Source organism: Salmo salar, chromosome 07, assembly GCF_965601325.2.
Source record: "Salmo salar chromosome 07, fSalSal1, whole genome shotgun sequence".
NCBI lineage: Eukaryota > Metazoa > Chordata > Actinopteri > Salmoniformes > Salmonidae > Salmo > Salmo salar.
Genome location: NC_138297.1, coordinates 60922501 through 60935000, shown reverse-complemented (window position 1 = coordinate 60935000; position 12500 = coordinate 60922501). Strand labels below are relative to the sequence as shown.

The following is a 12500-nucleotide window of genomic DNA, read 5'->3' as shown; positions in this document are numbered from 1 at the left end:
GATGTGTTCTCCATGACTGACTCGGCTCTCCGTTTCCATCATGAGGAGAACTCTCCACTGGCCCCAAAAGAGCTGCAGAAAAAATACTTGGAATGGTTGGAAGGAAAAGCTTGACGTCAATGGGGAGAAAGAAATCATTTTTCACTTTCTCTCTCTCTCTCTCTCTCTCTCTCTGTCTCTCTCTCTTTGTACTTTTGTGTTGTCACTTTCAATGGTTCATTAGAGAGAGCGCATCATTCAAAGTCAAGTGCTTTTGCTCTTATTATTAAATATGTAGTTTAAGTATAACTCTGACTGGTGTGTGAAGTTTGTAACTCATTTGGTAATGCAGAAATTAGCCACCACAAGGCTTTGGCCAAGAAACAGAAACCTTGAGAAGCGTTCCTAGCTGTGCACTGTGGGAAATGTGGTGTGACACTGAGTTCCTGTCTCTGAGTCGACCGGCAGAAACATGGCGCTGTATTGATCTGCCTCTGTAGAGCTGAGATGCGAGGCTACCTCGGACGCTCTGATATTGGCTATTAAGGTTATTGACGCTTTGGGAGGAGGACAGGCTGCTGTTGATTTGCCAGGGAAAGATGTGACAGCCGCTGTGAAGAGGGGAGACAGAGAGGAGACAGAGGGGAGACAGAGAGGAGACAGAGAGGAGACAGAGAGGAGACAGAGAGGAGACAGAGGAGACAGAGAGGAGACAGAGAGAGACAGAGAGGAGACAGAGAGGAGACAGAGAGGAGACAGAGAGAGACAGAGAGGAGACAGAGAGGAGACAGAGAGAGACAGAGAGGAGACAGAGAGGAGACAGAGAGAGAGCAACGCCCTCAGCCTCGCCATCAGTTTATGCCTCTCAGCGGGTGGCAGGTACATTAGGCTAGATTGTCATGTTGGATTGTCGAGAGAAGCAGTTGCAATTAGGAAAGTAACTGAGGGGGAAAGAAATGATTGTTTCTGCCTTATGAGAAGCTGGCAGGAGGACATATGACGGATGTCACATTGGAAGTTCAGCCTTGCTCTGAACATCATCACATATAAGTAATAATTGAAAGGGTGGGGAAAACCCCAAAATGATCAAAGCCATCAGAAGGGTTGAGCTGCAGATGGCAGCATATGACCCCTGGACATGGTGCTGCCTGGCTGGCCTCCACTTTCACTTGTGACCCTTTAGGCGTGTGACCTTTAGGCGTGTGTCCTGATGTGCCGGGCTGTGCTGGGATCTCATTGTTTATGCTGTGTGTGTTTCTGTGGGTCTGTGTCAATAGTGTGTGTGTGTGGTGTGCTTGCGTTCTATGTTTACCTGTCATGTCCTGTCTTCCTCTCTGTTTCTCTCTTCCTCCCTCTGTCTATATGTTTACCTGTCATGTCCTGTCTTCCTCTCTGTTTCTCTCTTCCTCTCGGTTTCTCTCTTCCTCCCTCTGTCTATATGTTTACCTGTCATGTCCTGTCTCCCTCTCTGTTTCTCTCTTCCTCTCTGTTTCTCTCTTCCTCCCTCTGTCTATATGTTTACCTGTCATGTCCTGTCTTCCTCTCTGTTTCTCTCTTCCTCTCTGTTTCTCTCTTCCTCCCTCTGTCTATATATTTACCTGTCATGTCCTGTCTCCCTCTCTGTTTCTCTCTTCCTCTCTGTTTCTCTCTTCCTCCCTCTGTCTATATGTTTACCTGTCATGTCCTGTCTCCCTCTCTGTTTCTCTCTTCCTCCCCCTGTCTTTATGTTTACCTGTCATGTCCTGTCTCCCTCTCTGTTTCTCTCTTCCTCTCTGTTTCTCTCTTCCTCCCTCTGTCTATATGTTTACCTGTCATGTCCTGTCTCCCTCTCTGTTTCTCTCTCCCTCTCAGTTTCTCTCTTCCTCTCTGTTTCTCTTCCTCCCTCTGTCTATATATTTACCTGTCATGTCCTGTCTTCCTCTCTGTTTCTCTCTTCCTCCCCCTGTCTTTATGTTTACCTGTCATGTCCTGTCTCCCTCTCTGTTTCTCTCTTCCTCTCTGTTTCCTCTCCTCTCGCTCCTCCCCCCTGTCTTTATGTTTACCTGTCATGTCCTGTCTCCCTCTCTGTTTCTCTCTTCCTCTCTGTTTCCCTCTTCCTCTCTGTTTCTCTCTTCCTCCCCCTGCCTTTATGTTTACCTGTCATGTCCTGTCTCCCTCTCTGTTTCTCTCTTCCTCTCTGTTTCCCTCTTCCTCTCTGTTTCTCTCTTCCTCCCTCTGTCTTTATGTTTACCTGTCATGTCCTGTCTCCCTCTCTGTTTCTCTCTTCCTCTCTGTTTCTCTCTTCCTCCCTCTGTCTTTATGTTTACCTGTCATGTCCTGTCTCCCTCTCTGTTTCTCTCTTCCTCTCTGTTTCTCTCTTCCTCTCTGTTTCTCTCTTCCTCCCTCTGTCTATATGTTTACCTGTCATGTCCTGTCTTCCTCTCTGTTTCTCTCTTCCTCTCTGTTTCTCTCTTCCTCCGCTCTCCCCCCCCGTCTTTATGTTTACCTGTCATGTCCTGTCTCCCTCTCTGTTTCTCTCTTCCTCTCTGTTTCTCTCTTCCTCCCTCTGTCTATATGTTTACCTGTCATGTCCTGTCTCCCTCTCTGTTTCTCTCTTCCTCTCTGTTTCTCTCTTCCTCCCCCTGTCTTTATGTTTACCTGTCATGTCCTGTCTCTTAACCCTCTCTGGTTCTCTCTTCCACAGACATGCAGAGCTCTGAGCATCTCTAACAGGCAGCACTGTGGAACCATGGACTCTTCTTGTTCTGAGTCCCAGTCCCAGGGCGACGGTGAGAAAGCTCTGGTGAGTACATGCCCCATCCCTCCTCTCTTGGGCAGGGAAATGTCACCTCACAACTCGCAGGAGCATCATGCCCCTTTTGTCTGGACTCAGGCCTATTAGCTCTGGGCTTCTTGTCTTGTAAAGCCCAGTTATAAAGCCCAGTTATAAAGCCTTCGTCTTATTGTGGTGCTCAGGGTCCTGGATGTCTTCCTCATTGGTGGCTTTGTCTTATGTCATGTCCTTATCAGTGATGATGACAGGGGTGTGTTCAGTTCAGGGCTCTGTGTCTTAATGATGTCCTACGGTGCTCATGTTCCTAGCCTGCCACTGGCTTTGGCAGTCCCACACTGAGTCACGGTTTCAGGCACTTGTGCCGGACATTAAAGGTCGCTTAGCCTCTCACTTTCATGCCTCGTGGGAATGCCAACAGCAGAGAGAGAGGAATATGAAGCGGTGAACGAATGAAGAAGATGAAAACCTGGAGAAGATCAAACCTGTCTAGTCCTTTCACATACACACCATGTCCACATACACACCATGTCCACATACACACCATGTCCACATACACACCATGTCCACGTACACACCATGTCCACATACACACCATGTTCACACTACACACCATGTTCACACTACACACCATGTCCACATACACACCATGTCCACATACACACCATGTCCACACTACACACCATGTCCACACTACACACCATGTCCACATACACACCATGTTCACACTACACACCATGTCCACACTACACACCATGTCCACACTACACACCATGTCCACACTACACACCATGTCCACATACACACCATGTTCACACTACACACCATGTCCACACTACACACCATGTCCACATACACACCATGTTCACACTACACACCATGTCCACGTACACACTACACACCATGTCCACGTACATACCATGTCCACACTACACACCATGTCCACGTACACACTACACACCATGTCCACACTACACACCATGTCCACACTACACACCATGTCCACACTACACACCATGTCCACACTACACACCATGTCCACACTACACACCATGTCCACACTACACACCATGTCCACGTACACACTACACACCATGTCCACACTACACACCATGTCCACATACACACCATGTTCACACTACACACCATGTTCACACTACACACCATGTCCACGTACACACCATGTCCACACTACACACCATGTCTCACACTACACACCATGTCCACGTACACACCATGTCCACGACTCACCGACACCATGTTCACACTACACACCATGTCCACACTACACACACCACCTGTCCACACTACACACCATGTCCACACTACACACCATGTCCACACTACACACCATGTCCACACTACACACCATGTCCACGTACACACTACACACCATGTTCACACTACACACCATGTTCACACTACACACCATGTTCACACTACACACCATGTCCACGTACACACCATGTCCACACTACACACCATGTCCACACTACACACCATGTCCACACTACACACTACACACCATGTTCACACTACACACCATGTCCACACTACACACCATGTCCACACTACACACCATGTCCACATACACACCATGTCCACACTACACACCATGTCCACACTACACACCATGTCCACGTACACACTACACACCATGTTCACACTACACACCATGTTCACACGTACACACCATGTCCACGTACACACCATGTCCACACTACACACCATGTCCACGCTACACACCATGTCCACGCTACACACTACACACCATGTTCACACTACACACCATGTCCACACTACACACCATGTCCACACTACACACCATGTCCACACTACACACCATGTCCACACTACACACTACACACCTTGTCCACACTACACACTACACACCATGTCCATGTCCACACCATGTCCACACTACACACCATGTCCACGTACACACCATGTCCACACTACACACCATGTCCACACTACACACCATGTCCACACTACACACCCCCTTGTCCACACTACACACTACACACCATGTCCATGTCCACACTACACACCATGTCCACGTACACACAGCTATACCCACAGTGTAGAACACAGCTATACCCACAGTGTAGAACACAGCTATACCCACATCTATACCCACAGTGTAGAACACAGCTATACCCACAGCTATACCCACAGTGTAGAACACAGCTATACCCACAGTGTAGAACACAGCTATACCCACAGTGTAGAACACAGCTATACCCACAGTGTAGAACACAGCTATACCCCAGGGCAGTCTATACCCACAGTGTAGAACACAGCTATACCCACAGCTATACCCACATCTATACCCACAGCTATACCCACAGTGTAGAACACAGCTATACCCACAGTGTAGAACACAGCTATACCCACAGTGTAGAACACAGCTATACCCACAGTGTAGAACACAGCTATACCCACAGCTATACCCACATCTATACCCACAGTGTAGAACACAGCTATACCCACAGTGTAGAACACATCTATACCCACAGTGTAGAACACAGCTATACCCACATCTATACCCACAGTGTAGAACACAGCTATACCCACATCTATACCCACAGTGTAGAACACAGCTATACCCACATCTATACCCACAGCTATACCCACATCTATACCCACAGTGTAGAACACAGCTATACCCACAGTGTAGAACACAGCTATACCCACAGTGTAGAACACAGCTATGCCCACAGTGTAGAACACATCTATGCCCACAGTGTAGAACACAGCTATACCCACATCTATACCCACAGTGTAGAACACAGCTATACCCACATCTATACCCACAGTGTAGAACACAGCTATACCCACATCTATACCCACAGCTATACCCACATCTATACCCACAGTGTAGAACACAGCTATACCCACAGTGTAGAACACAGCTATACCCACAGTGTAGAACACAGCTATGCCCACAGTGTAGAACACAGCTATGCCCACAGTGTAGAACACAGCTATACCCACAGTGTAGAACACAGCTATACCCACAGTGTAGAACACAGCTATACCCACATCTATACCCACAGTGTAGAACACAGCTATGCCCACAATGTAGAACACAGCTATACCCACAGTGTAGAACACAGCTATACCCACAGTGTAGAACACAACTATACCCACAGTGTAGAACACAACTATGCCCACAGTGTAGAACACATCTATGCCCACAGTGTAGAACACATCTATGCCCACAGTGTAGAACACAGCTATACCCACATCTATACCCACAGTGTAGAACACAGCTATACCCACATCTATACCCACAGTGTAGAACACAGCTATACCCACATCTATACCCACAGCTATACCCACATCTATACCCACAGTGTAGAACACAGCTATACCCACAGTGTAGAACACAGCTATACCCACAGTGTAGAACACAGCTATACCCACAGTGTAGAACACAGCTATGCCCACAGTGTAGAACACAGCTATACCCACAGTGTAGAACACAGCTATACCCACAGTGTAGAACACAGCTATACCCACAGCTATACCCACATCTATACCCACAGTGTAGAACACAGCTATACCCACATCTATACGCACAGTGTAGAACACAGCTATGCCCACAATGTAGAACACAGCTATACCCACAGTGTAGAACACAGCTATACCCACATCTATACCTCCGACTTGGATATCATAAGGTGAATGCACCAATTTGTAAGTCGCTCTGGATAAGAGCGTCTGCTAAATGACGTAAATGTAAATGTATACCCACAATGTAGAACACATCTATACCCACAGTGTAGAACACATCTATACCCACAATGTAGAACACAGCTATACCCACAGCGTAGAACACATCTATACCCACAGCGTAGAACACATCTATACCCACAGTGTAGAACACATCTATACCCACAATGTAGAACACAGCTATACCCACAGCGTAGAACACATCTATACCCACAGCGTAGAACACATCTATACCCACAATGTAGAACACATCTATACCCACAGCGTAGAACACATCTATACCCACAATGTAGAACACATCTATACCCACAGCGTAGAACACATCTATACCCACAGTGTAGAACACATCTATACCCACAATGTAGAACACATCTATACCCACAGCGTAGAACACATCTATACCCACAGTGTAGAACACATCTATACCCACAGTGTAGAACACAGCTCTACCCACATCTATACCCACATCTATACACATGCTGGCACATAAACAGAAAATACACAAACACATGTTGTATCATCATCGGCGATCACTCAAGTCCAGTATGATTACCCTCCAGTATGATTGCCCTGCAGTATGATTGCCCTCCAGTATGATTGCCCTCCAGTATGATTGCCCTCCAGTATGATTGCCCTCCAGTATGTATGATTGCCCTCCAGTATGATTGCCCTCCAGTATGATTGTCCTCCAGTATGATTGCCCTCCAGTATGATTGCCCTCCAGTATGATTGCCCTGCAGTATGATTGCCCTCCAGTATGATTGCCCTCCAGTATGATTGTCCTCCAGTATGATTGCCCTCCAGTATGATTGCCCTGCAGTATGATTGCCCTCCAGTATGATTGCCCTCCAGTATGATTGCCCTCCAGTATGATTGCCCTCCAGTATGATTGTCCTCCAGTATGATTGTCCTCCAGTATGATTGCCCTCCAGTATGATTGCCCTCCAGTATGATTGCCCTCCAGTATGATTGCCCTCCAGTATGATTGCCCTCCAGTATGATTGCCCTGCAGTATGATTGCCCTCCAGTATGATTGCCCTCCAGTATGATTGCCCTGCAGTATGATTGCCCTGCAGTATGATTGCCCTCCAGTATGATTGCCCTCCAGTATGATTGCCCTCCAGTATGATTGCCCTCCAGTATGATTGCCCTCCAGTATGATTGCCCTCCAGTATGATTGCCCTCCAGTATGATTGCCCTCCAGTATGATTGCCCTGCAGTATGATTGCCCTGCAGTATGATTGCCCTCCAGTATGATTGCCCTCCAGTATGATTGCCCTCCAGTATGATTGCCCTCCAGTATGATTGCCCTGCAGTATGATTGCCCTCCAGTATGATTGCCCTCCAGTATGATTGCCCTCCAGTATGATTGCCCTCCAGTATGATTGTCCTCCATGGGGACTTCTATGTGTGGGTCTTCAGACAGCTGTAGAGGCTGAGGTGAGATCCTCAGGCTCTGTTACAGTGTGGGCATGTGTGAGTGATGTTTGTGATGATGGTTGGGTCTTCCTGGTGTTGAGTCTGTCCTTGTGAACCTGCTGCTTGTTCTCTGTCAGAGCCCCAGGTGTTGCAAGTCCCCCATAAACAGGGAGTGTCCCTCCCTCCCTCTGAATCCTTTTATTTCTTATTTTATTTTATTTCACCTTTATTTAACCAGGTAGGCAAGTTGAGAACAAGTTCTCATTTACAATTGCGACCTGGCCAAGATAAAGCAAAGCAGTTTGACACATACAACAACACAGAGTTACACATGGAGTAAAACAAACATACAGTCAATAATACAGTAGAAAAATAAGTCTATATACAAAGTGAGCAAATGAGGTGAGATAAGGGAGGTAAAGGCAAAAAAGGCCATGGTGGCAAAGTAAATACAATATAGCAAGTAAAACACTGGAATGGTAGATTTGTAGTAGAGGAAAGTGCAAAGTAGAAATAAATAATGGGGTGCAAAGGAGCAAAATAAATAAAATAAATAAATACAGTAGGGGGAAGAGGTAGTTGTTTGGGCTAAATTATAGATGGGCTATGTACAGGTGCAGTAATCTGTGAGCTGCTCTGACAGCTGGTGCTTAAAGCTAGTGAGGGAGATAAGTGTTTCCAGTTTCAGAGATTTTTGTAGTTCGTTCCAGTCATTGGCGGCAGAGAACTGGAAAGAGAGACGGCCAAAGGAGGAATTGGCTTTGGGGGTGACCAGAGAGATATACCTGCTGGAGCGCGTGCTACAGGTGGGTGCTGGTATGGTGACCAGCGAGCTGAGATAAGGGGGAACTTTACCTAGCAGGGTCTTGTAGATGACCTGGAGCCAGTGGGTTTGGCAACGAGTATGAAGCGAGGGCCAGCCAACGAGAGCATACAGGTCGCAGGGGTGGGTAGTATATGGGGCTTTGGTGACAAAACAGATGGCACTGTGAAAGACTGCATCCAGTTTGCTGAGTAGAGTATTGGAGGCTATTTTGTAAATGACATCGCCGAAGTCAAGGATCGGTAGGATGGTCAGTTTTACGAGGGTATGTTTGGCAGCATGAGTGAAGGACGCTTTGTTGCGAAATAGGAAGCCAAATCTATATTTAACTTTGGATTGGAGATGTTTGATGTGAGTCTGGAAGGAGAGTTTACAGTCTAACCAGACACCTAGGTATTTGTAGTTGTCCACATATTCTAAGTCAGAACCGTCCAGAGTAGTGATGCTGGATGGGTAGGCAGGTGCGGGCAGCGATCGGTTGAAGAGCATGCATTTAGTTTTACTTGTATTTAAGAGCAGTTGGAGGCCACGGAAGGAGAGTTGTATGGCATTGAAACTCGTCTGGAGGTTTGTTAACACAGTGTCCAAAGAAGGGCCAGAAGTATACATACAGTATCTGTCAGTACATACATACAGTATCTGTCAGTACATACATACAGTATCTGTCAGTACATATATACAGTATCTGTCAGACAGTGTGCTCATTAAGATAGTACCCATATCAGGGACAAGCAAGCGGTTGGTTGGTTCAATACTAATGAGATTACAGGCTGAGTTTGGCCCTGTACAACTTTTCCTCTCTTAAAACCCTTCAGAAGAATCTCAGTATCGAATGTTTGTTTTAGCGCGATGTTCACAGAATTAAGGTTGTCGTTTTGTTTGGTTTTTCAGCATTCTCTGTCTTTTTGGTGTCTTCTCCTTCACTCCTCCTCCTGCTGTGTGTACTGTCACCTTCCCACTCCACAGACACCAACCCCTCCTCCTCCTGCTGTGTGTACTGTCACCTTCCCACTCCACAGACACCAACCCCTCCTCCTCCTGCTGTGTGTACTGTCACCTTCCCACTCCACAGACACCAACCCCTCCTCCTCCTGCTGTGTGTACTGTCACCTTCCCACTCCACAGACACCAACCCCTCCTCCTCCTGCTGTGTGTACTGTCACCTTCCCACTCCACAGACACCAAGCCCCCTCCTCCTGCTGTGTGTACTGTCACCTTCCCACTCCAGACACCAACCCCTCCTCCTCCTGCTGTGTGTACTGTGTACCTTCCCACTCCACAGACACCAACCCCTTCCTCCTCCTGCTGTGTGTACTGTCACCTTCCCACTCCACAGACACCAACCCCTCCTCCTCCTGCTGTGTGTACTGTCACCTTCCCACTCCACAGACACCAACCCCTCCTCCTCCTGCTGTGTGTACTGTCACCTTCCCACTCCACAGACACCAACCCCTCCTCCTCCTGCTGTGTGTACTGTCACCTTCCCACTCCACAGACACCAACCCCTCCTCCTCCTGCTGTGTGTACTGTGTACCTTCCCACTCCACAGACACCAACCCCTTCCTCCTCCTGCTGTGTGTACTGTGTCACCTTCCCACTCCACAGACACCAACCCCTCCTCCTCCTGCTGTGTGTACTGTCACCTTCCCACTCCACAGACACCAACCCCTCCTCCTCCTGCTGTGTGTACTGTGTACCTTCCTACTCCACAGACACCAACCCCTCCTCCTCCTGCTGTGTGTACTGTCACCTTCCCACTCCACAGACACCAACCCCTCCTCCTCCTGCTGTGTGTACTGTGTCACCTACCCACTCCACAGACACCAACCCCTCCTCCTCCTGCTGTGTGTACTGTGTACCTTCCCACTCCACAGACACCAACCCCTCCTCCTCCTGCTGTGTGTACTGTCACCTACCCACTCCACAGACACCAACCCCTCCTCCTCCTGCTGTGTGTACTGTCACCTTCCCACTCCACAGACACCAACCTCTTCCTCCTCCTGCTGTGTGTACTGTGTCACCTTCCCACTCCACAGACACCAACCCCTCCTCCTCCTGCTGTGTGTACTGTGTCACCTTCCCACTCCACAGACACCAACCCCTCCTCCTCCTGCTGTGTGTACTGTGTCACCTTCCCACTCCACAGACACCAACCCCTCCTCCTCCTGCTGTGTGTACTGTGTACCTTCCCACTCCACAGACACCAACCCCTTCCTCCTCCTGCTGTGTGTACTGTCACCTTCCCACTCCACAGACACCAACCCCTCCTCCTCCTGCTGTGTGTACTGTGTCACCTTCCCACTCCACAGACACCAACCCCTCCTCCTCCTGCTGTGTGTACTGTGTCACCTTCCCACTCCACAGACACCAACCCCTCCTCCTCCTGCTGTGTGTACTGTGTCACCTTCCCACTCCACAGACACCAACCCCTTCCTCCTCCTGCTGTGTGTACTGTGTCACCTTCCCACTCCACAGACACCAACCCCTTCCTCCTCCTGCTGTGTGTACTGTGTCACCTTCCCACTCCACAGACACCAACCCCTTCCTCCTCCTGCTGTGTGTACTGTCACCTTCCCACTCCACAGACACCAACCCCTCCTCCTCCTGCTGTGTGTACTGTCACCTTCCCACTCCACAGACACCAAGCCCCCTCCTCCTGCTGTGTGTACTCTGCAGCCTGCTACAATAAGTGAGTCATTATTAGTGGATGTAAGTTGTTAATGATTCTGGGTACATAAGTCATTTTCATCGACAGATCAGTGATCTGAATTCATTCGATTATTGCTGCATGTTTGAAATGCAGTGTTTTGACCTTTAATTGTGCATCAAGGCTTATCTAGAGAGAACGTTTAAAAAAATCGAGATATATATCGGGAATCGCCTATACATAAAAACAAAAATGGAGCTATGATTTTTAGGCCTTATGGCTCAGCCCTCAGCCTTCTGCTATTGGAGAAACAGTATCTCAATTTAATCATAATCCTCGTTGGCTTTTCTTGCAGCGGATGTGAAGGCAATTAACTCCAGATGACTCCTGTGATGACAGAACAGGCTGTCTCTCCTCAGGGGTTTAACACACTGGCATCAGTGGGATTATACAGTAACAGGACAAAGACTCTGTCTGAGCCTCCTGACTGGCGCAGCGGTCTAAGGCGCTGGAGGCGTCACTACAGATCCGGGTTCCATCCCGGGCTGTGTTGCAGCCGGCCGCGACCGGGAGACTCATGAGGCGGCACAGCGTCGTCCGGGTTAAGGGAAGGTTTGGCTGGCTGGGATGTCCTCGTCCCATCGCGCTCTAGCGACTCCTTGTGGAGGCCGGGCGCCTGCACACTGACTTCGGTCGCCAGCTCTCCCGAATCCGTATGGGACAAGACTGTAACTACCGAAATTGGGGAGAAAAAGGGGGTAAAAAGTACCCCCCAAAAATAAATAAAAAGACCCTGTCTTCGTCCCAAATGACACCCTATTCCTGATGGAGCAGTACTTTAGACCAGAGCCCTATCGGCCAAAGTAGTGCACTATATAGGGAATAGGGTGCCATTTGGGGCAGATATCCTTTCTATTCCAATCATTTATTATTATATTTGTAATTTTTTTTTGTCATTTAGCAGACGCTCTTATCCAGAGCGACTTACAGTAGTGAATGCATACATTTCATTTCATGCATTTTTTTTGTACTGGCCCCCCGTGGGAATCGAACCCACAACCCTGCCGTTGCACACACCATGCTGGCGTTGCAAACACCATGCTCTACCAACTGAGCCACAGGGA

General features: G+C 48.3%; 1 protein-coding gene across 2 annotated transcripts in view; it reads left to right on the top strand.

The window, feature by feature from the left end:
• LOC106609678 (oxysterol-binding protein-related protein 8) overlaps positions 1-12500 on the top strand; it is a 164830-nt gene that overhangs the window by 25361 nt on the left and 126969 nt on the right. For both annotated transcript variants that reach the window (XM_082977806.1, XM_082977807.1), the window contains exon 3: positions 2663-2761. In XM_082977806.1, the coding sequence (XP_082833932.1) occupies positions 2708-2761 (54 nt within the window). In that variant the 5' untranslated portion in view covers positions 2663-2707. The remainder of the gene's footprint in view (positions 1-2662; positions 2762-12500) is intronic.